Below are 21,045 nucleotides of genomic sequence, written 5' to 3'. Positions count from 1 at the left end.
CTGATGCAAACCTCACGCATTTATCTGCCTTCTTGTGCTGACACTAATGACGACTGAATGGAGAGTACCGGCTGCAAACGTGTCAAGGCCGTGAATCACTCGCACTTGTGAGTAACAGGCAAGTAGAAATTTTTCAAAAGTGTGAGCTTATGTATGAATAGGTACATGTAGGGGGTCAAAAACAAGTGCTTAAGTGGAAAAAACAGCCTATACAGGGAGAAAATTGCATAAAAATCGGAAATCTCATTGGCTACATGATGCGTCAATCATCTGGAGGCTGGCGTGGAAGTGTTTCAGGAGAGGGGATAGGACAAGGAGTGGGTCTCCTGGCTATGAAATCACCCGTTGGCTGTTGCAGGCCACAGGGCGGGCATAGCAGTTCAAGTTCAGTGGTCTGCAACCATTTTTGGTGGCACAGTTTGATGGCATTTTGCTGCCATTTTGTTGCCATTCATGCATGCAATACTACGTTTAAGACTAAATATTCTACTAAAATGGAAATACTGGACAATTGGGAATAAGTTTTAGTTTGATACACTAATGTAACACCCAGATGGATCCATCAGTGAGTTGCCGCTTGTTTGTAGATTGTACCTTTCTGATGTGGTTTTATCTTGAATTGTCAACAGATTCACAAAATATCACCAAACACGTTATTTTGCCGTGTTTTTAATGCACATGAACACCTGCTTGTGCATCCCGAGTTGCAGCTATTGTGGATCTGTGCTTGCTTTATGTCGTAAAAATTGTTTTGATGAAGATTTTTTGAAAGACATTTGTTTAAAAGTACAGTATGAGAAGTCTCTTCAGTCATTTTAGCTTTGTGATCGTGGCATTGTCTTTGCTCGGTGGTATGAGACGATCATTAAACCTATCCAAGAATCATTCAAAAAAGAATCCCATTACCATTAATTATAGAGGCCTTATCAGCACCGCATATAAGATGTATTAATGGATCCTAAACCACACACTTGTTGATCATGTTAGAGGATGGGTTTGCTGCGATGAGCAGAGTTCGTCTTTTGACTTTTGTCATGTTTGTGACTCAGTTGGGACCGAAGTCCACTTCATGTATTTTTGCTCATCACATGATTATTTAAACTGCTACACTATGGAGAAAAATGCTCTTAATTCTGGGTGAATGATGACAAGAAATTTAAGCTGTGACGGGAACTTTTCACGTGGCTGCTTTAATTTGAATTTTAGACAAATACGTTTCTTAATTTTTAAAATATAAACTCAAGAATAACATGGCCGCACTGTATTTATAATATTGAATGTTGTGAATTTCAAAAGTGAATATATGGATACGTGTGCATGAGGGTTATGTGTGTGCGTCTATGTGTGTGTGCGTCTGCTGGCAGATAACCATACAGCGTGCAGCTTAGTGTTTACTTATCTAGCCTGTCGCTGCATGAAGCCAATGGAAGCCCCTTATCACTGACCGTCAGAGCCCTGCAACCCTTAACTCAACCTGCCTGAAGAAAAGTAAGCCGAAGGAATAAAATATGCAGGAATGGAAGAAAAAATATAACATTTCTTCCCAGGAGAATGAAGTTATCATCAGCTGGTGATGGAAGGGGGAAGCCAAGGAGGAGAGGAACTTGAAAATACATAGACTAACAAAGCTCTTATGAAAGTAGAGGAAATGGAGAAAGTGTGATCATAAATGCCTGTGGTGGCACGGTTTTATATAAGAATGGCATCTGAATTAATCACTGCAACGTGTAACTGTGTCAGAAATAAAGGTGGGTCAGCTGGGCATTTTATTTATCACTCAAAATCCCATGAGGGTACAGAGCATAGAGCTGAGCATCATGGGACATGTTCCTCCCGAGTCCCCAGAGACCAGATTGCTCATTCACTCCTCAGAGCTGATTTGACTTGAAGAAGAAAGAAGGAGAGAAGAAAAGAAAGAGGATCGATTTCCCTCTAATGTCTGTATGCTGGATATGAAGCTAAAGGAAGCAGCTTCGTTTAGCATGAAGACTGGAAGCAGAGGGAAACAAAGCATAATGTGTTCACGTTGAACGTCTTTGGTGGTGCTGAAATCTTTCTGTTTTACTTTCTACTTATGTTTGAGTTGTTTTAATAAAAAAATAATAATAATCTGTTTGACATTCAAATAACAATAACTGTATACGTTTTTTAATTCTAATGTAATTCTTATTGTGAGAGAAAGAAACTAATTGAAGAATAATTGAATCAACCAAACAAATATCACTGAACACTATATCACTAACACTTTTTTCTAATATCATCCACTCACTAGTAAGCATATAAATAAAAAATCTACAAAATGATGCTGGAGTGACAATTAACCAAACTATGGTGACATCACTTATGTAGATGCTCTTCCTGCCTGACTAATGTTTCACGATGACTGAAGGGAAGTGATGGAGCGATGATGTGGGGCTCGGCATGAATACACAACATCCTGCACACCTGGCCTGATTATCCAGAAAGTATAAACCAGGTCTGAAGCGTTTGACAGCACGTCATGATGGGTGGTTGTCTGCGTCAGTGACAGATGGGGATGGCCCTGAAAAAAGTGATGGATGGGTGGGATAAAACATCTGAACTGTCATCCTCCGGAGAGCGTGCAGGCTGACGGGCACGGAGATACTACTGGTTAAACTGAAAGCTTGGAGATGAAGTTAAAATATAAGTAACAGTTAAATATAAGTTAATGGGATGCATGCATTGACATTCCTTTGAGACGTGGTGCTGGAGAACACTTAAGTGTGAACTTCTAGAAATAATTGCCACCGACTGACAAGTATGACGTCCCTGAAGTGTCGGTATGTCCTGATGAGTGTTGGACCTGTTAGATACAAATGTCTATGTTAATAATTTATGATGTTGGGAGCTGATACTTTCTCCTCATTATAACCTGAAGCAGAACTTCTCTATTAAATCGCTATCATCTATTAAATGTCTTATTTTAAAGGTAGAAATGCCAACTTCTACATAGTGTTGCTTTAAGTCCTTGGTATGTTGACACCTGTGGTTAGCATGGTAACATAAATTGTAGTTCAACATGGTAAATACTCTTAAACTTTGTTGTGTAGACATCATCTCTGTGACAAATGCATTGTGTTGTCCCTTTGAGTGCTTCACAATTAAAGTCACCATGTTGGATGCTTTTAATTTGAAACAGCAGCAAAAGGAAGCACCTCCTGAGTTTGGGTCTTATCTGGTTGTAGGACAGCGAGGCTGATATCAACGAGATAAAATTACAAATAGTAAGGCTAGTTTATATGCTACATCATTTTGAATGTAAAATAAAGAAAGGTTATAACAAAAACTAAATATATTTAATGTGTTTCAGAAAAAAAATGCACAATAAATACTATCAAAAACAAAAGTATTAATACTTTAACAGTATGTTTCTTTTGCCAACAGCAGAAAAACTGGCCTTATGTTACTTTAATAAAGTAAAAACCTGCAATCTATACTGTGAGAAGTATCAAAAGAAGCTTAACATATATGAAATAAGTGAAGCCAAGCATACTATAAAAAAATACATAGCATGTGCACGTTAATTAAGCGAGTTCATGTTTGGATTTAGAGAAATCGTACAAAACAAAGAAAATGAGGGGGGTGAATAAACTAAACCGAGGCAACAACATGCATGATGAGCCCTCAAATTAATGAAAACATGTGCGTGGGGCCTGTTTTGTGCTCACGCTGATAGCATGTTGTGCCCTTGATGTTTTAAATCTTGGCCTTGATGTTGTTTTTAATGTTTTTGTCCCTGGGGCGACTCCTAGTCTCTGCTCTGCAGTGATCTCTTTCCAACACAAAAAGTCAGACAAAAGGCCAGAATAACAGTGAAGCCTAATTAGGACAAATTCTGGGATATACATGGGGAGTTGAAAGGGAGGAGGATGGAAGTGAGAGCTGCAGAGGCTGAAGGGGACATTCAATCTGATCTGAGTCAATTCAAATAAACTGAAGCGGTAACTTATACAAGTGCACAGTGAGTCAACAACTTGTAGTCAGAAAAACACCTGCAGCAGATTCTGATTATCATCTAGATTTTTGTGCAGCAGACTTGAAGTCTTTGAGTGATGATTAGAAATGTTGAGAAGTTAAAAGTGTCTGTCTTCTCTCGCAAAAAACTGTCATTTTGTCAATAAAATGTTCAAAAACACATCCCAGACTTCAGGATGACATCTTCAAATTGCTTGTTTTTGACAACAGTTGCATCTTTGAAAAGAAATAACACATTTTGGTTCAAAGAGCCAAGTATTTGAAACGCGTCTCCTAGAAATTATTCTTAGATATGAAATTGCAACAGCAAATAGGTAAATATAGAAACACATGTTATCTTAGAATCAGTACAAATGTCTCTGAATGTCAATGTACTTGTACAACACACAGTTGAGACTATAAAGGTTGTGGTCTTGCTTAGATATTGAAAATGTCACCATTGACTTAAACACAAGAAGAGCTTAGTTTTGTAAAATGAAATGAAATCAAGATTTTTCCTCAATCTTATCTAAAGTGCTTTGATGCCTCGACTTAATTACATGCAGGACTCAGGATGTGCGGCTCAGTCTCCAGTGTTAAAGTCCTGCTCCTTATGTCCCCAAGAGAATGCACCGCACAGAGTTACTTAATTAGGCTACAAAAAAGGTAACTGTGTGACAGAAAAAAGATGTAATCTGTCTCTGTAAACGCACTGACCGTTCAGACAGTCCCTGCTGCTCCGACACTTTCTGTCTAGCGATTCCCGAAAAGTCTAGGTTTGGTCTCCAGGTTTAGGCGATGATGTCTGGAGGCTGGCGCGTATGCTGATCAACCAAACGTATTCATCATCAAACATGATTATTGACTTGATATAGTTATTATGACCCCGACCTCTGCGGTAGATAACGTCACAGAAGGCGTTCACCAATCTGACTCGGAAGTAAATTAAAATACATTGTAACATAAGGAACAATACGCTTCCTCGCACGTGCACACATAACACTTCAGAAGTCTCACAGCCAATTAAACCATAGCTAATCTTACAGCTGCCAACTCATTTCCATGGCCTCATGGTGAATTAACCGTTTCACTCTGTGGGCGTTTCGCCGAAAACGAAAAATATCACATTACAGTGATAGTAAGTTATCTCCTCTTGTCTTTATTCGCAAATTTGCTATTTGGTGGAACTAATCCAAAAGTACAGAGTAAAATCAAGTTACATTACTTTCATATATTGATACCGGGATTAGGATACTGACAGTAACCCTCCCAGTCCTGGTGCCCACAATGAACCCTGACCACCTCCCTACAGCTCGTGAACGTATCATGTGCGATAAAATGTGACAAAGTCATAAGTAGTTTATAAACATAAATTATAGGGGTCAGGGTGGTCAATAACACCACTGCAATTAATCAGAATTCAAATTCCTGCCTGCAAGACGAAGCTCTGGTTAAATCAAATAACACTGACCAGATACACGTCATTTCAAATCTTGACCTTGTCAACGTAGAGTTCCTTTATTCAGCTGTCAACCATCACAAGCATCGACCGCACAGATTAAAAACAGAGAGCATGTTGAGCAGAAAATATTTTAAGAAGACGCCACTTATTGTCCCAACCAGCAGACCAAACCCCTAAAGTTTTCGATAAAACAGAAAAGGGCTGCAAATCTTTACATCTGAGGAGACTTCAACAGTTAATTGAACACCGTCGCCAAATTACTCTACACAAATCAATCATCTTATTGTCTTAGCGTAAGCGTTGAGTGTGCATGTCATTACTGTATGTGTGTCTAAATGAAGTGAAAAGCCATTATGTTTATCCCAACATGATGGCAATGCATATTTATGCCCCATTTTCTCATTATTTTCCATGAATCTACATGGGGCTAAAAGGCTTTGTAACAGGCAGTGTGTGTCATGGGAGAGGCTGCTCACAAACACTGCCAGGGAGAGGCACGCAAACAACCTTGGAGATGGGGGAGAGAGGGGGAGACAAAGAGGGGAGGAGACTGGTTTATCGTCGCTTCGCCTCCTTTTGATGTCTTATTGAGCAGAGGACGTGAATTTTGAGTGCAGAAAAAAGGGAAGAAGAATATATGAAGACAGGAATAGAAAGAGAGTAAGACGTATCTGTCCCAAACCTATCACACATCCCACTCTGACCCAATTTCATTACAGTCTAATCCGTCCTACAACCATGATAAAGCGCTCTTTCTCCCCCAGAATCCTCCACATGCAGGACCATCGCTGAGCTTTTTACACTACGCCGGTCTTCACTTGCACTGTAGCGTACTGTCTGCTCCTGGGAGAGCATCTGTCGCCACTATTTTAACGTTTTGTGACAGCGTGGGCCTGCTTCCGCCGTGATAATTGCGTGCATGTGTGAAAGCATATGCGTGGAGCGCGTGCGTTTCCTGTTTAGGCGTGATACGACGACTGTTCTGACATGCTGCGAGGCTTCACGAGCGAAAGTTAAACAAGTCTGCTATCGAGTGTGCCAGCGCGGTCGAGCGAGGCGCCGGCTTTGGAGGAATACGGTTAAATGTGTGTGTTTTTGTGTGTTAAAGAGACAGAAAACAACAGAATGCAGAGGATGCCATTGGGAAACGTCTTGGCATCTGTGAACAACAGTTGATTCTTCAAAAAGGAAAGCTTTGCATTTGGCAGCGCTGAGAGAGAAAATAAACAAAGTGCATCCAGTCTGAAGGAACCCAGGAATGTTTTCATTTCACTTTCATTAAACATGGTAGATAAATATTTACTGAGAGTAATTTATTGATCAGAAATGAAAAGTATCTGCTGCTTCCTTCTTTCAAAAAAAGAAATGTGCAGTTTTTCTCTGTTGATATCATTTTAAATTGGTTATCTTTGATTTCCGGATCATCAGGGAGACGAAGCAAACAGTCTGAAAGTGTCGAATTTGGTTCTGATGTGCATTTTCCCCTGTTTTCTGTCATTTTACAGACTGTGATTTTGCCTGTTTTATCACTTTCATTCCTTTTACTTTTAATGACTCATATTGACTTTTTTTTCAGCTTTTACATTTTCGGCTCTGCCATCTTGTTTGAACTCACTTTAGACGAGGCTTCCTTGTGTTTGGCTTTCAGTGACTGTTCAGTGTTTATTCTGTAATACTGTCTTCCTAAGATCTTAAAGGTGCTATACACATAAAGTTTATTATCATATTATTATTAAAGAAATAGTCAGTTGATTTAAAAACATGAACGTAAGTACAAAACTTAACAGCAAGCTGAGATATTCTAGTCTGGTCACAATTATGAAATTAAAAAAGCCAACTGAATCTTTAATGTGCATTTCTAATGTGTCTCTTCACAGCCTTTGTGTCACCAAGTCCTTCACTTGTCTGGACGGTGAGTGTCCGCTTTGCTCTTCTCAGTGAAGACGTTGAAATATGATGGCATTTCGCAGGCAGCCATTGTGTGATATAAATCATCCACAGGTCGAGGGGAATGTACGAGCGAAGGTTAACTACCTCTCTTCACAGCCCACATGAATGTACTCTCGGCTGTAGTCAGGACTTTAGGTCACGAGTCAAAACTCTCCCCCAATACGACTCCTGAGAAATCGTTGACTTGACACAAAACATACTGTACATAACACTGAGAGGTTTCTGATATTGTTAATATTTGGCATTATGGTCTTAATGCTCTTTTTAAGCCATTTACACACGAAGAAGAAAATATTTCAGGGGTAGAAATTAAGATATTTTTCATTTGACTCATATTTTACAAAAAAATCTAAAAAATATTTAAATACATGAGTCAGTCTTGTAATTTTTAGTGCTGCAACTAATATTATTTTCATCATTAATCAATTAGCTAATTGTTGCTTGTTTATTGCAAGTCCATATTCCAAAAGCCAAAGAAAAATCTTTGTTTGTACAAATCTAAACTAAAAAACATTCAGTTTACAACCATGTAAGACAAAGAAAAGCAGGATATCTTCAATTTTGGGGGATTTTTTCCTCAAGAAATGATTTTAATGATGAATAATTATTGAAATTGTTGCCTCAGTTGACTTGTCCTTTCAGCTATAGTCATTTTGTGTAATTGTAAAATGTAAACACCTCCTCAGGTTGTTAAAACTCCCACAGTCCCATAAAAATTACTGAAGACAAAACCTCCGCATCCTCAATGGTAACCACAGCCCAGCATGCACTGCACCAGAGCCGACATATGGAGACACACAGTGTCTTAAAATATACAGGATGTAGTGAAGAGAGCCAGGTGGGGAGAAGGAGATAGAGACATTGTTCCTTCCCTTGCAGCACCTCCACCCTGCTGTGCCGTGTTTAATAAGGAATAAGAATCAAAGTGAAGGGTGGGGCTCGGGCTTTTTGGTTGACAAGGCCATCATTCGTTATCTGCTTCACTTACTTTGAAGGGTATCTGCCTTCAAAGAAAATTGCAAAGTAAGAATCACACAGCAAATTATGCACGAGCACTCCGGGAGATATTTTGCAGAGTTTGCCTTAGTGTTTGAGAAGCATGACCCCAAACACCGGTGGAGTGGGGGGGGCGAAGAGTTTTGCTCAAAGTCGTGGCGTTAGAGAGCAGACAGGTGAAGTGTCCGCTATTTGTGATCCGTCCCAAACGACGTAACACCTTAAATGTCCTGATGGGCCATCTTTGATGCTCCGTTGAGTAGCGATTATGACGCACCCTCCCCATTCAGCCCACATGGGTCAAACTATCCAGACAGAAGAGAGAGATCTGTGACATTAGATGCTAAAAGAGAGAAATGGGCCCTGGAGGCAAATGGATCCATATCAGCCAATTAGCTTCCGTCTCTTGACTACAGGGGACAATGACGTCTGGGGTTATTTTCTAAGGCGTGGTGTTTAACCTTATTACAGCCCTCTAGGTTGTAATACAGAGTGGTCATTACCTTAGTGCGAGCTGACAGATGGATCACCATTATCTGTTATTTGGCTTCATCTTCGAGGGGTAATTTCATGCAGGTGCAGGTGCATCATAAACCCCCAACCTACCACTGGTGTGAATAAATAGATTTTATACCAATGGGGCAACGCATAAAAAAACAGACATGTGAAAAAAGTATGAATGAAGTCAAAAAAACATGAATTTTATTTTGCTTTGGTTTTTATTAGGCTCTATCTGACTGCAGCCAGGTGTCGGATAATGAGGGGAATGAGAGCTGTGGAAGGTTCCTGGCTGAACTCGACCTGAGGACACTGCGGCTGAGCTCACAGAGCGCACACCCAATTTAGATTTTAATTACGGTTAAACAGACAATACAACTTGTGAGGAGGAAAACCAATTGTGTTGGCGGTGTGATTTGGGTTGAATTGAGTTTGTACCGCACAAATTACAATAATAATAGTTTAGGAGAGTTAATTTTTTTCCCCTGAAATGGTTCAACAAAACCTTGAAATATTGGTGTGCAGACGAACAATAAAATTGGAAAGGCTGTTTCATTTTTTGATTCGTTTAGATTTGCCAAATTTGTCTCAGAAGCCCGGAAAATAAGGCAGGATGGAGTATTTATTTATTCTGTTGCCTCCAGTGCCACATTGTAAATGTTTCTGTCAGTGATTTATGAATTTTGTTATTGACAATGACGCTCTGAAAATGTGATTGTCAACGTTGCTGCAGTCTTTTCTCTATTTTTGGACTTTCTTGCGCACATGCAGCACTTTGGACCGGTGTATGAACTTATGGAGGGCAAATATAATGTACAAATAAATGCTACTCAACTTCAAGGGTAACTCCACCAACTTCTCATATTAAAGTGTGTTTACAGGTCTTGAGGAGTACCGCTGCATATGTGATAAAAGATGTATGAAGTATTTTGTGGCTCCAGAGGAAGCTGCATGTAATCTACAAAAGGCTTTATACTACTTTTAGTTCTCCCCAAGACCTGTAAACACACTTTAATATGTAAAATTGGTGGAGCTACCCTTTGACTTACAAAACACAAATGTGTGCTTAAATACGCTAAACTCAATCTTCAACTACAGTGATTTTTAAGAAGCCTTTGACCATACACTACAACCTTCTCCGGCAAGTATAACCTGCCTTATATCATAGGGTATCATAGCCCCTGTCTCTTTTCAAGTGAAGCTCAAGTTATGGCAACTCAGCAAACTAAATAAGCTAAAGTAGACAGTGAGGTACAGTTGACATCAAAATTGAACCTTTTTAAATAAGTAAATTTGGGACAATACAGGGACAGCAAAACGCAATTTTTTGATGGCAACAAGAGATTAGTGACACTTGAAAATCGTAGGCCCTGTCATACATGGGTATTTAGCTTCTTCTATGTGTTTTGGCCTTTTGGAAAAGTCCTTACAGGGTGATGATGTCTACACAGGTATCTGGACAGGCAGAAGATTTTTGGAAAAAATAATGCAGTCATGTTGATGAATGTTCTCAGTCATCCAGGTCAGGGTCATTCTAAGTGCTGTATCGTAGACAGCTGGACTTGTTTCACCTCTCATCCAAGATGCTTCTTCAGTTTTAACCAACTAGAGGGCAGCTGCCAGCTTTTAAACTCTGTGTGGGAGTGTCCTTACAAAGTCGTTAGGGCCACTTGTGGGTCGTTGAACCAACCGGCCTTCAAGTGGGTTGCCAGGTGAGCCCAGCTGTGTTTTGTTTTAAAACCTGTGTACGGCTGGATGAGGACACAGAGTTTGAGGAAATGATGAGTCCTTTTCGAGCTGTACGATCGCTCTGGCCAGCTCTATCAGTGTGTGCACGTGGTGTGTTCGTGACATGTCCAAGTGCATTTTCTTCATTCTCATTCATAGAAGCAGAGCACACGACTGTAGTGGGTACAATAACGGAGAGTGTGGTGATGAATTTGTCTTATCTCAATCCTCATCTTCTCAGCGAGGCACATTATTCATGTCATATCTTTTATATATCTAAGCCAATCACAATAGCGCATGATGAAAACGTCTCGACAAATGAAGATAAGAGTCCAGACTGGCTTCTCCTCGAGGGAAAAATGCAAAGGGATCGATGTAAATATGAATAAAAATACTGAAGGGAAACGATGTGCTCCCTCAAGTTGAATTTAAATGCGTGACTATATTGAAAATCCAGTTCACTGGGGCTAACAATGTGTGTTTCAAGGTCAGGAAATTATCAGCTTGATGTGGGAAGAAAAGAAAGTGATACAAAAACATGAGATCATTTTGTACAGGTTCATTTTGTCATTATCTGCAGCAATCTCACTTACTCCCAACATTTCTACAGGCTTGCCTCAAGAAAACAGGTTATAAGAAAATTCATTGCAGTGCAATTTGTGTATAACATCAGCTCCAGCTTAGTCCAACTTGTGAAAAAAAGTCTTTTTAAAAAGATTTACTTTCAGGTTTATTTTTCATGTTCTCCCAATTTGGACGGAAACAAGAGAGGTAGCATGTCATTGTAACTCCTGCTTTGTAACGCTGTAAATACGCCGTTATCTGGACTGCCGAGGCTGAAAAGAGTAGAAGATTATGTCCTAGATTACACAAAGAATGAATAACGCTTGGAGGACGAAATCAACAAAGCACAAACTGCTGCTCAGCGCGCTTTTACTCGGCCTGTTTCTTCTATACCAAACACTCATTTTTCTTTCATTTCGTTTGTTGTGAATGAGTTCAGGGAAAAGCTTGTGAAAGACTCAAAGCTTCCTTTCTACACAAACACACAATTTTTCACTCTCTCTCAACCAAATGAGCAAACTTGAGGTCTCTGAGGGGCAGCATCTCCATGAAAAGCAATGTTGACTGGTTGCTATTTTGCCAGCCTACGATGAGGCAAGTTCACTGTCAGCTATGGAAGTAAAGCATTTTGAGAGTCTGGGGAACGGTCCTACTGAGGATGCAAATGAAGACAGAGAAGTCCCTTTAACTATGCATGCACACACACACATTAAACAGCATCTCTCTGTCAACAAGAGAGGGTCGAGTAATAGACCATGAAGAAGAGAGAGCTGGAGAACAAGCGAGGCTTTGATGTGGAGTGATGGACGGGGGCCAAGGCGAGACGGCATATTACCATCGACTTCGAATTGACAGGAAAAGGAAAGAAAACAGGAGGAAGGAAGTGAGATCAAGAAAATAAATATTGCAGAGTTAATTGCCAAAGGGGGAATGACGAGGCACAACAGAGTTAAGAGGATGATAGGGGGAAACACTGGTCGCTTTCAGTGCTTTTATGTCTTGCTTTCACCCTTTTCACAAAATGATTCAGCACGGTGAGCATACGGATGTGAATTACGGCTCTTTGAAGGGAGCCAGATTTTATGGCTTCTTTCCTTTACTCATCGATCTTATTTCTCTTTTAGGGGGTGGGGGTTACTATAGGTTTATTTGGAAGTATAACTAGAATGGCACTCAGTAAAATGCATACCTCCACCAAGGCCCAACAGTGCCCTTTCATTCAATCAAGCCTAATCCATTATCAAACTTGATAGTCACTCTTTTACACCACCCATAACTGCTTTACATATCTTAAGAACACTAGATCTAGGATCCAAATCAAATTGTACTTACTAGATACCAGCCAAGTAAATACGTCATATTTTTTCAAGATCCATGCATTATTCTCTGAGAGAGGGAACAACACCCTCTTACAATGTTAAAGAAAGTAAGTGGGGTCTATTCTGGACCATAACCTCCGTCCAAGTTTCATGGAAATCAGTCGAGTAGTGTTTGTTTAATCCTGTTGACAAACCAACCAACCAACCAACCAACCAACCAACCAACCAACAATCAACCGCCAACCAACCAACCAACCAGCCAACCAACCAACCACCAAAGTGCCAACCAACGAACCAACCAACCAACCAACCAACAACCAATAATGAAAAAAGGTTCAAACTTCGACATCCCACCTCAGATGTAACAAATCATCTAACGCGTCACGTTATGAAACTTGGACACAACGATGAAAAGAACGGCTCTCACATTCGACAACTGGGTTCCCTTCACTCGTACCCAAGAGTTGTTGAAAAGAATCGAATTGTTCGTGAACGTAACACAACTGAAGCAGTTGGACGTTGACAAATTTTTAGGAAAGACGTTTACACCTACGAGAGGCTCGTGAAAGGCTGCGGAAACTATTAGCTTTACATTTAAATCATTCATAGGAACGGTTGCAAACATAGCACTCATACATAAGCCATGGCCTACATAGCCTCATGTGAATTTTTCATGGGTTACATCCATGCACAAATCAAGAACTACACCATCTGAAGGCCACTTGAGGCTCGTGATTCACCATAGGAAAAACACATAGTCATGTTGAATTAATGAGAGGACCCAATGGAAGTGACAAAGCGGCAGGGGTTAAAAGGGGGCTTAGCGCTTCCTGCTGGGTCTTGTCGACACAGTGTTCACACTGGCTGCCGAAAGCACCAGATCCTCATCTGCTTTGACAGCGCTCGTAAAGAAACTATTACACAAACATTTCCTATGGGGCTGACCACACAGCGAGAGCCGTAGATCAATCTGAGCTTCTTCACAATCCCTGCAGGAATATATGTCAGCGAGAAGACGGGGGGAGATACAGCGGATGAAAAACACAAAGAAGGAGACTTGTAATGTTGAGATTCAGTGGGAGACGACTGCATATGAGAATCTGACGGATGGCTTGCTTTTCACACAGTAGATGTATAGAGGATTTGTTTTTAATAACTTCTGAAAGAGTTCCTCGTGATCAACAGTGATTCAGGTGTATTGAAAAGTACTTTGAAAAAAGCTAAAAGATGAGAAGAAATTAAGCAAGACTAATCAGTTTGGTCAATTTACTTTTTCATATACAGTGATTCTTAAGCTTGATTTCAATTTAATCTATTGATTTTGTTTTTATTTGGTCTGTAACAGGACAACATTAAGACAACTGTATCAGTCGTACAACCCATGTATGGCTATGTACTGTAAAAAAAAAAAATCATTGAAAAACTTCCAAGTTCAAGTTAAAACATTTCCAAAAGACATTGATTCAGCGTCTTTTGTTGTTCAAAAGACTTCTATTGAGGAGCCAGATTGAAATTTTTTGTGATGTCTTTTTTAGACATCTTTTTAACGTTCACTACTGTTGTCGAAGTGACATTCTTACAGGGTTCAAAATGAACATCTTTTCAACTTCTACAGACGTCTAACAGACATCTTCTTTTGGTGCAAAATTAAACTTTTGATGACAACCTTCTCTGACTTCAACAAGGTGGAATTGAACCTTCAGCCTCAGTACATGGGACAGATGCTTTACCAGGTAAGCTACCAGAGCACCTTTCATTCAGCTTCAGTTCTTGAATCAGTCCCTCTTGTGATTGGCAATTTCTGTGAATTCTCCATGACAGTGAATTTTTTGCCTCCCTATATCAGTATCAGCATTGTCCCCAAATATTTGTCGGGCTCTACAAAAACCAAAACAATAATTGGACAGAAGCAACATTATCTTTAAAAGTGAAAATGGCTCTGTGATATGTAATTATTTATTCATCAATGTTTTCGTTTCTTTTTAATATCAGATTAAAAAACAAGACATGTATGCCCCATCTGACAGAGAGCAAAGAACATCACAGTGAGCTTGTTTAGTCCACAAGCTGCTCCCATGTAATTTTTATTTACTGCCTTAATTTCTGTTTTGTCGTTGTCCCTCTTGTAAAGGCCTACATGTTTTGTATATAACCATACAGCTATCATTTGTACTGCCACAGAAATTCATTAACTATAAATTATGAATGGCTTTTCTGAAATATTACCCACCTGTAATCCTGTAAACACATTAGCAAACATACTGAAACCCTTCTCTTCAATACAATTTCACTCTGAAGAAGAAGTCACTGATTTCATTAGGCAGATTTGGTTACCTGCTGCACCTGCGGATCTTGATGATTCATTTTCCAAACTTCTGACCTCCCGCAGCATTGAACCAGATGCTTTGAAATATCAAGCTGTGCACCTGTTCTTGTCTTTTTTCCCATCAAAGAAACTGTAAAACTCCAGAGGGTTTCAGCTTTTCAGTGACCATTTTATAGCCAGAAATAAGACAACAGTGGACATACTGTACAGCAAATAAGAAACAAACTTCCTGCTGAGCTTTAAATTCACTTGTAGTGAGAATGAAATGTAAAGACTTTTAGCATAATTCAAGCATTAGAAGCTGGTTACAGTGCAAATGGTCAAACCTTGAGTCAAAATGAACTTGGCAAGGAGAAAGCATTATGTTGATGTGGCTAACTGACAACCGGCAACACTGTGTGTTAAAGATGTTTATTTTAAGCTCTATGAGCATGGTAATAGATATAACCTCAGGCTACAAGGAAGAAAATAAACTGACTCCTTTGTGCATCTTGATCATCCATCAAATTGCAGTCCGAGCCCAATTTACAGTGAAAAACACAGGGGAAAGACCGGCTGTTTCTACAATACACTTCTTGAGGAGAGTCTGTGAGATACGATTGAGGATCAGAGGGATAGAAGGGCGAAAAATAACAATTTAATAAGCTCATACCTCTGAAAAAAATGCAGCAAAACGAGGCAAGGAGCGGCTTGTGAGAGCGCTGCACAGCTGAATAGACCCTGACAGGTCTAAATGAATGTTAGCCTTGGCCAGGTCTCAGAGCTGAAGGTCTACATCTCATCACCTGAATAATTCACCTGCTGGGGAGACTGATCCACCCCTCGGCCTCAGCATGATATAACCTGACTCTGTTGCCGCCTCTGCGACAGTCTCATCATCGTCAGAATTGGGGTTGTTGGTCAGAAAAATAAAAGTCCCCCTGAGACGGAATATGACTTTTCAAAGCTCAAACAGCACTGACATCCTGACATACTTTGCTATTTCCTGGCTGCTGGGAATACATTTAAACTTTAGAGGAGTTCAATTAATGACCAGTCCTGATTTATGAGACATATCCAACAGTATTCATCATTAATGAAGGATAGATTACATGATAAATATCACAACATGAATAATGCCCAGTGGCTGGAGAGCCTGATGATCGATGATAGTTTAGGTCAATATTGAGCTGTTATTACAAATCCAGTATGAACCTGTCACTGGCCCCCTGCAGTATGATGCAGTGTAGTCTCTTAGTATTGATCTGATCTGATCTGTAATACAATGGCTGGTCTATGGCTGGATTTTAGATTTAGTCGATTGAAATATCTTCAATTCAGGTTCGATGTTAACAAGTGGATCATAAAATCTGTTTATTTTGGGTTTATTTTAGTTTTTCATGTCAGCAGGCCCTTTTACACAGCCTGTTCAAGGCTGGACTGTTTTTCCACCTCACTGTTCGGCATAAACAAAGCGCTGTCGGTCCCAGTGCCTCATATACAGCAGCCTGGTCAGTGGCCCTTCGCTTCTACGTTTGACGCTGTCGGAAAAAGCAGTCTAAGTCAGATAGCTCCGGCTGGTTAGGACTGTATGATAATGTAAGCACCACACAAAACAACCTCACAAACTTCATTAAATCTGAACTTATTGCAGGTTGTTGTAACAGATTGTATTAGAGTGTACAGGTACACCTAATAAACTGGTCACGCTCAGATAAAAGCCTGTATTCCTGCGTTGAGCGAACAGCTGCAGAGCCAAAAGGGGCACACGTTTCGTTGAAAAGAAAACAGTGGGCGAAGACATAATATTCAGTTCAAAGACAAACAAAACAATCAGTTTATCAGGCCTAAAAAAAAAACCTAAACAAAGAAGTGTTTCTTTTGATGCAGTCTCCATAGACTACTTCCCTCTCCATTAGCCCTTCACTTTTTTATCCTTCAGAAACTGAGGTTAAAATGGATGAAAGCCAAAAGTGCTTGTTAAACTAATGTCACAATTACTCTTCTGTAGACAGTTTTTGTTTCCGTGCGAGCGAACGTTAAAAGCTGCACGAGCTGAAGCGGTGAGCTTGTGTGTATCGCTTCACTCGCTTGGCTACAGTGTTGATCAAACAAGCCATGTTTCCAGAACTGTTGTGTGACGCTCTGATGAACATGGCTGCCATGTACATCATCAAGGCTTTAGATGAAAGAGCTCGGAAATCTCTTCAGAAGGACAGAGTCACAGAAAAGGGCTACAGCACTTCTGATTAAAGGACTTAAAAAAACAAACAAACAGGACATGGCAGCATTTATCACATGTGTTCAAACAAAAACAAAGAAGACATGAGGTCAGTTGTGCCCATTTCTGCATGTTAATAAGGCTCAGAAAGCAAAAATCCACTTCATGCATTTACATAACTGATCCCGACTAACATCAAATAAATCAAAGCAGAATGCACAATAGGAAAATAGCATCAGAAAATAAGAAAAATTGGTTTGGCCTTCAACTTGAAAACAACATAATGGTTTGAAGGCAAAACAATACACCACACGAGGAGGCTCCATAACAGAGCACTGGGACTCATTCATAACAAATGAGTACATCATTGTCCATCCTAACCCGTCATCACTTCACTTGACTAGAGAGCACGACCAAATTTATTGAAAGATAATAATTTTGCTTCTTTATCATTTTGTTAAATTCCACTTCAGGGTTCAAAGTGAAGTGCAAGGCTGCACTTTGTCATTTGGCATTTATTCAAATCCCTAAAATCCTCACAAATGCAGTCATGAAAAGCACCAAGTGACTCAGATAGCTTAAAATGTAAGAGCATACGCACTTACAGGAATATTCATCATCAAGTCGTTCATCAGATGTACATGTGGGCCTTTTTATTTAAAGGATCATGAGCAGTATTACTTTTTACTTGGGCTACCTCTATGATTATATTAATTAATGGGGGCCTATTATGCTCTTTATGGTTTTTCCTTTCCTTCAGTGTTTAATATGTTCTTGTGCATGTAAAAGGTCAAAGTCTCCGCACCAACAGAAGCTCCTTTCTCCCTCAGAAAACACTGCTCCTGAAACGCCTCATCAGTAGTCCCGCCTTTAACCCTGTGACATCACACTTCGTCACCATGTCACACATTTGCATAATTTAATACCTACCGGTGAGTTTAGCACGCTAGAATTACATTAAGCACAGCTGCTCTGTTGTCGATAGTGGTGCTGGCTCAGGCGTGTGCAAGCTGACCAATCAGAAGAGACTGGGTATTCGGGCCTTAAAGAGACAGGAGCTAAAACAGAGCGTTTCAGAAGGAGGGGGACTACAGTGCTGTAGTCGTATGCAAATTGCTTATATTATGACAGGATAAAAGAATCAGGGCATTTTGGCTTGAAAAGTGACGTAAACAGTGAATTATCAGTCGATCAACTAATCACTTCATCAACAAAAGATCACAGCTGACTGAAGAACACCTCACAGATCTAAAAATACAATGTGAGCTGCTCCGAGGATAATTCTCCTCCCATGAGTTTCCAAATCATCAATGTGTTCATTCATGTCAAGCACCTGATTTTCAGGCGCTCTCAGTTTGCTCTCGACTAGATCAGCAGTACATTCCAGCGCTGAATTCTGGTCTCTTTTGCAGATCAAGCTCTTCATGTTGCACTTGTAACAACTGTGACAGTGGCCCAAGCTTAATATAGATTAGTTGTAAACTCACAGACTGCCTACCAAGGAGCTTTTTTAAGTGTCTTCAAGCTCCTTTGTTAGCTTCTTCACTAGCTTGTTGGCTTAGATCCTGGGGTTTGTTCAATGTCTCAAAAGGTAATTTCAATACTCATTACATGTTTTAGACTTGAGTTTGCAAAATATAAAGTTTGTAGGTTATAATGTAGAATATTAGCGTTGTGGTGCACCCACTCAGCTAAGCCTGACCTCTCTTTAAGCAGCTATCTTCAAGATGCCGTGAGCAACTCCTTGCAATGGCTGCTACACATCTCTCATTGATCTGTCCATTTGAACTCTTCTGCCTGTCTTTGTAGAGAAAAAAAAAGTCAATGTATCGATGCCAAAAGCAGATAAGTGCATAAAAAACATTTTTCAGTGCTATCCTCCCTCTCAAGACCTCATTGTCTCTACTAGTATTTCTCATGGCCACTTTTTCCATCTTTTTTCTGCGTGACTTCCACTACAACACTGTTTCAGCGCATTAGTTCATACAGAAAGTTTACCCGGCCTGGGCTTCTGCTGTCACAGGCAAAGCGAAAAAGAGTGTGAGTCACAGAGTGTTAGGGAGTAGCGCATTCAGTTGTCAAGAGACATAACCGAGACCAATGCTAAGGCTGCATTCAGCACAGACGAGGCTCGACATGCATTTTTCACAGAAGCACAAACTACTTGACATTTGGATGGACCTTTTCCCTCCTTGCTGCTTTTTTTCCCCCCTGATGTGGGCTGAAAAGGAAAGAGTTTGGGAGCGAGGGAGCACGTCGGGTATTGCGGGGGCAGAGAGAAATGGAGGGCTGTTGCGTTGGAAGCAGGGGCGAGGACGTGTGCAGCCCAGCCTAAATGATCCCATCCTGGGTGCAATCAGAGCGTAGCATCAGGAGGTGGAGGCTCAGGCGGCATGATAATGAAGGCTCCCTCTCTGTTTATCACTACTTCTAATGAAAAGGCTAATTTTACCTCAGACGTCTGCACCGACTTCAGCCAAAAACATGTTGTTTAGATGTCGTGATACCGAGAGTTCAGCCTCCAGTTACTCTTTCCTCTCGCTCCCGCTATCATCAATCATCTATCTGACTGACTATCTTTTAATGGATTCAGATGGGCCAAGCAGCCAGGTGAAATAAACCTTCCTCTCTCTTTTTCTCTCGTTCACTCACTTTTTCATCTCTTTTCCTATTTTCTGTCCCTTTCAATTCTCTGATTCTCACTTCAGCAACCCGTCTCTCTCTCTCTGCTGATGGAAATATTCAGATACTGGGTCATACAGTGCTTGTAAGAACTTCACAGACCTTTTTCATCACAATAGATCTGCTCAGCAAAGCACCGACTCGAGAAAACAGGCTTCACTGCACCAAATGTGAGAATAACCTGCAGGTAACCAACAAAGCGGTCATTAAACAGGCGGGGATCATTGGGTACAATGTGGAGAGGGACTAGACTGTGGAAAAGAGGGTCACGGTCTCTGCAATGTATCCAGTGGGAACTCTGAAACTCTTAAACTCACCAAGTTGTATAAGGGTGTATTCATACCTCACTCGTTTGGATCAGTTGTTTAGAAACCTCAAGCATTTCACACCCAGATTCAGTTCATCGGGACATATGTGAGCACAGCAGTCGCATTCGGATGCTGGGTAAAACAGGTGGGCTGATATCGCCCAGAGCGGGGGGTCTCAGCTTGCCTTCTCTCAAACTCTGGTGCGGTTTGTTCACAGTCAGAACCCAGCTGATGATTAAAGATAATCTAAACAGGTTTACCCGTCTGAAGAACAGTTGCTGTGGTATTTGTGTGGTGGTTTGCACCTATCAAAGCCCATTTCCTCCAGCAACACCTTCCAGCTCCTCCAGGGGGGCCTGAGGCATTCCAGGCCAGATAAGATGTACAATCCCTCCAGCGAGGTCTGTGTGGTTCCCCCAAGTTGGTCGTGCCCAGAAAGCCACGTCTTTTCTCTTTATAAAGATTAGCTCTGCATTTAAGACTGCACAATCTTGGGTGGAAAAAAGGACTCGACTTGACACAGCCTGTGATTTAATTTGACTTGAATTGCCAAAGAAATAAATGACTTCGGACTTGGACAGAAAAGAGTTGGGACTTGGACCATATAACTTGTGTCATTTGTCTGAATCCAGCTGACAAAAAAAAAATACCCAAAGAACCAACGGACGAGCCACCAAATCAACCAAAGAACTGACCAACCACCCAACAAATCAACAAACCAATCAATCAACCAACCAACCAACAAACTAACCAATCACCAACAAACCAACCAACCAACCAACAAATCAACAAACCAACCAACCAACCAACAAACTGACCAATCAACCAAAAAACCAACCAACCAACCAACAAATCAACAAACCAATCAACCAACCAACCAACAAACTGACCAATCAACCAACAAACCAACCAACCAACCAACCAACAAATCAACAAACCAACCAATCAACCAACCAACCAACCAATCAACAAACAAACCAACCAACCAACCAACAAACCAACCAGCCAACAAACTGACCAACCAATGGACATGACAT

At 40.6% G+C, this 21,045-nt stretch overlaps 1 protein-coding gene across 12 annotated transcripts in view; it reads right to left on the bottom strand.

Moving 5' to 3' along the window:
- The window catches only part of magi2a (membrane associated guanylate kinase, WW and PDZ domain containing 2a), a 226,257-nt gene that overhangs the window by 99,057 nt on the left and 106,155 nt on the right, over positions 1-21,045 (bottom strand). For 7 of the 12 annotated variants that reach the window (XR_014621567.1, XM_084346037.1, XM_084346041.1 and 4 more), the window contains exon 3: positions 18,721-18,819. The exons of the other annotated variants lie outside the window; for them this stretch is intronic. Coding sequence is in view for 6 of the 7 variants with exons in the window: in XM_084346037.1 (XP_084202163.1) it covers positions 18,721-18,819 (99 nt within the window). In the remaining variant the exon portion in view is untranslated. The remainder of the gene's footprint in view (positions 1-18,720; positions 18,820-21,045) is intronic. 12 annotated transcript variants of the gene reach the window in all.

The sequence above is a fragment of the Pagrus pagrus genome, assembly GCF_965226575.1.
Source record: "Pagrus pagrus genome assembly, chromosome: 23".
NCBI classification, from domain to species: domain Eukaryota; kingdom Metazoa; phylum Chordata; class Actinopteri; order Spariformes; family Sparidae; genus Pagrus; species Pagrus pagrus.
This window is presented reverse-complemented; position numbering and strand designations above follow the sequence as displayed.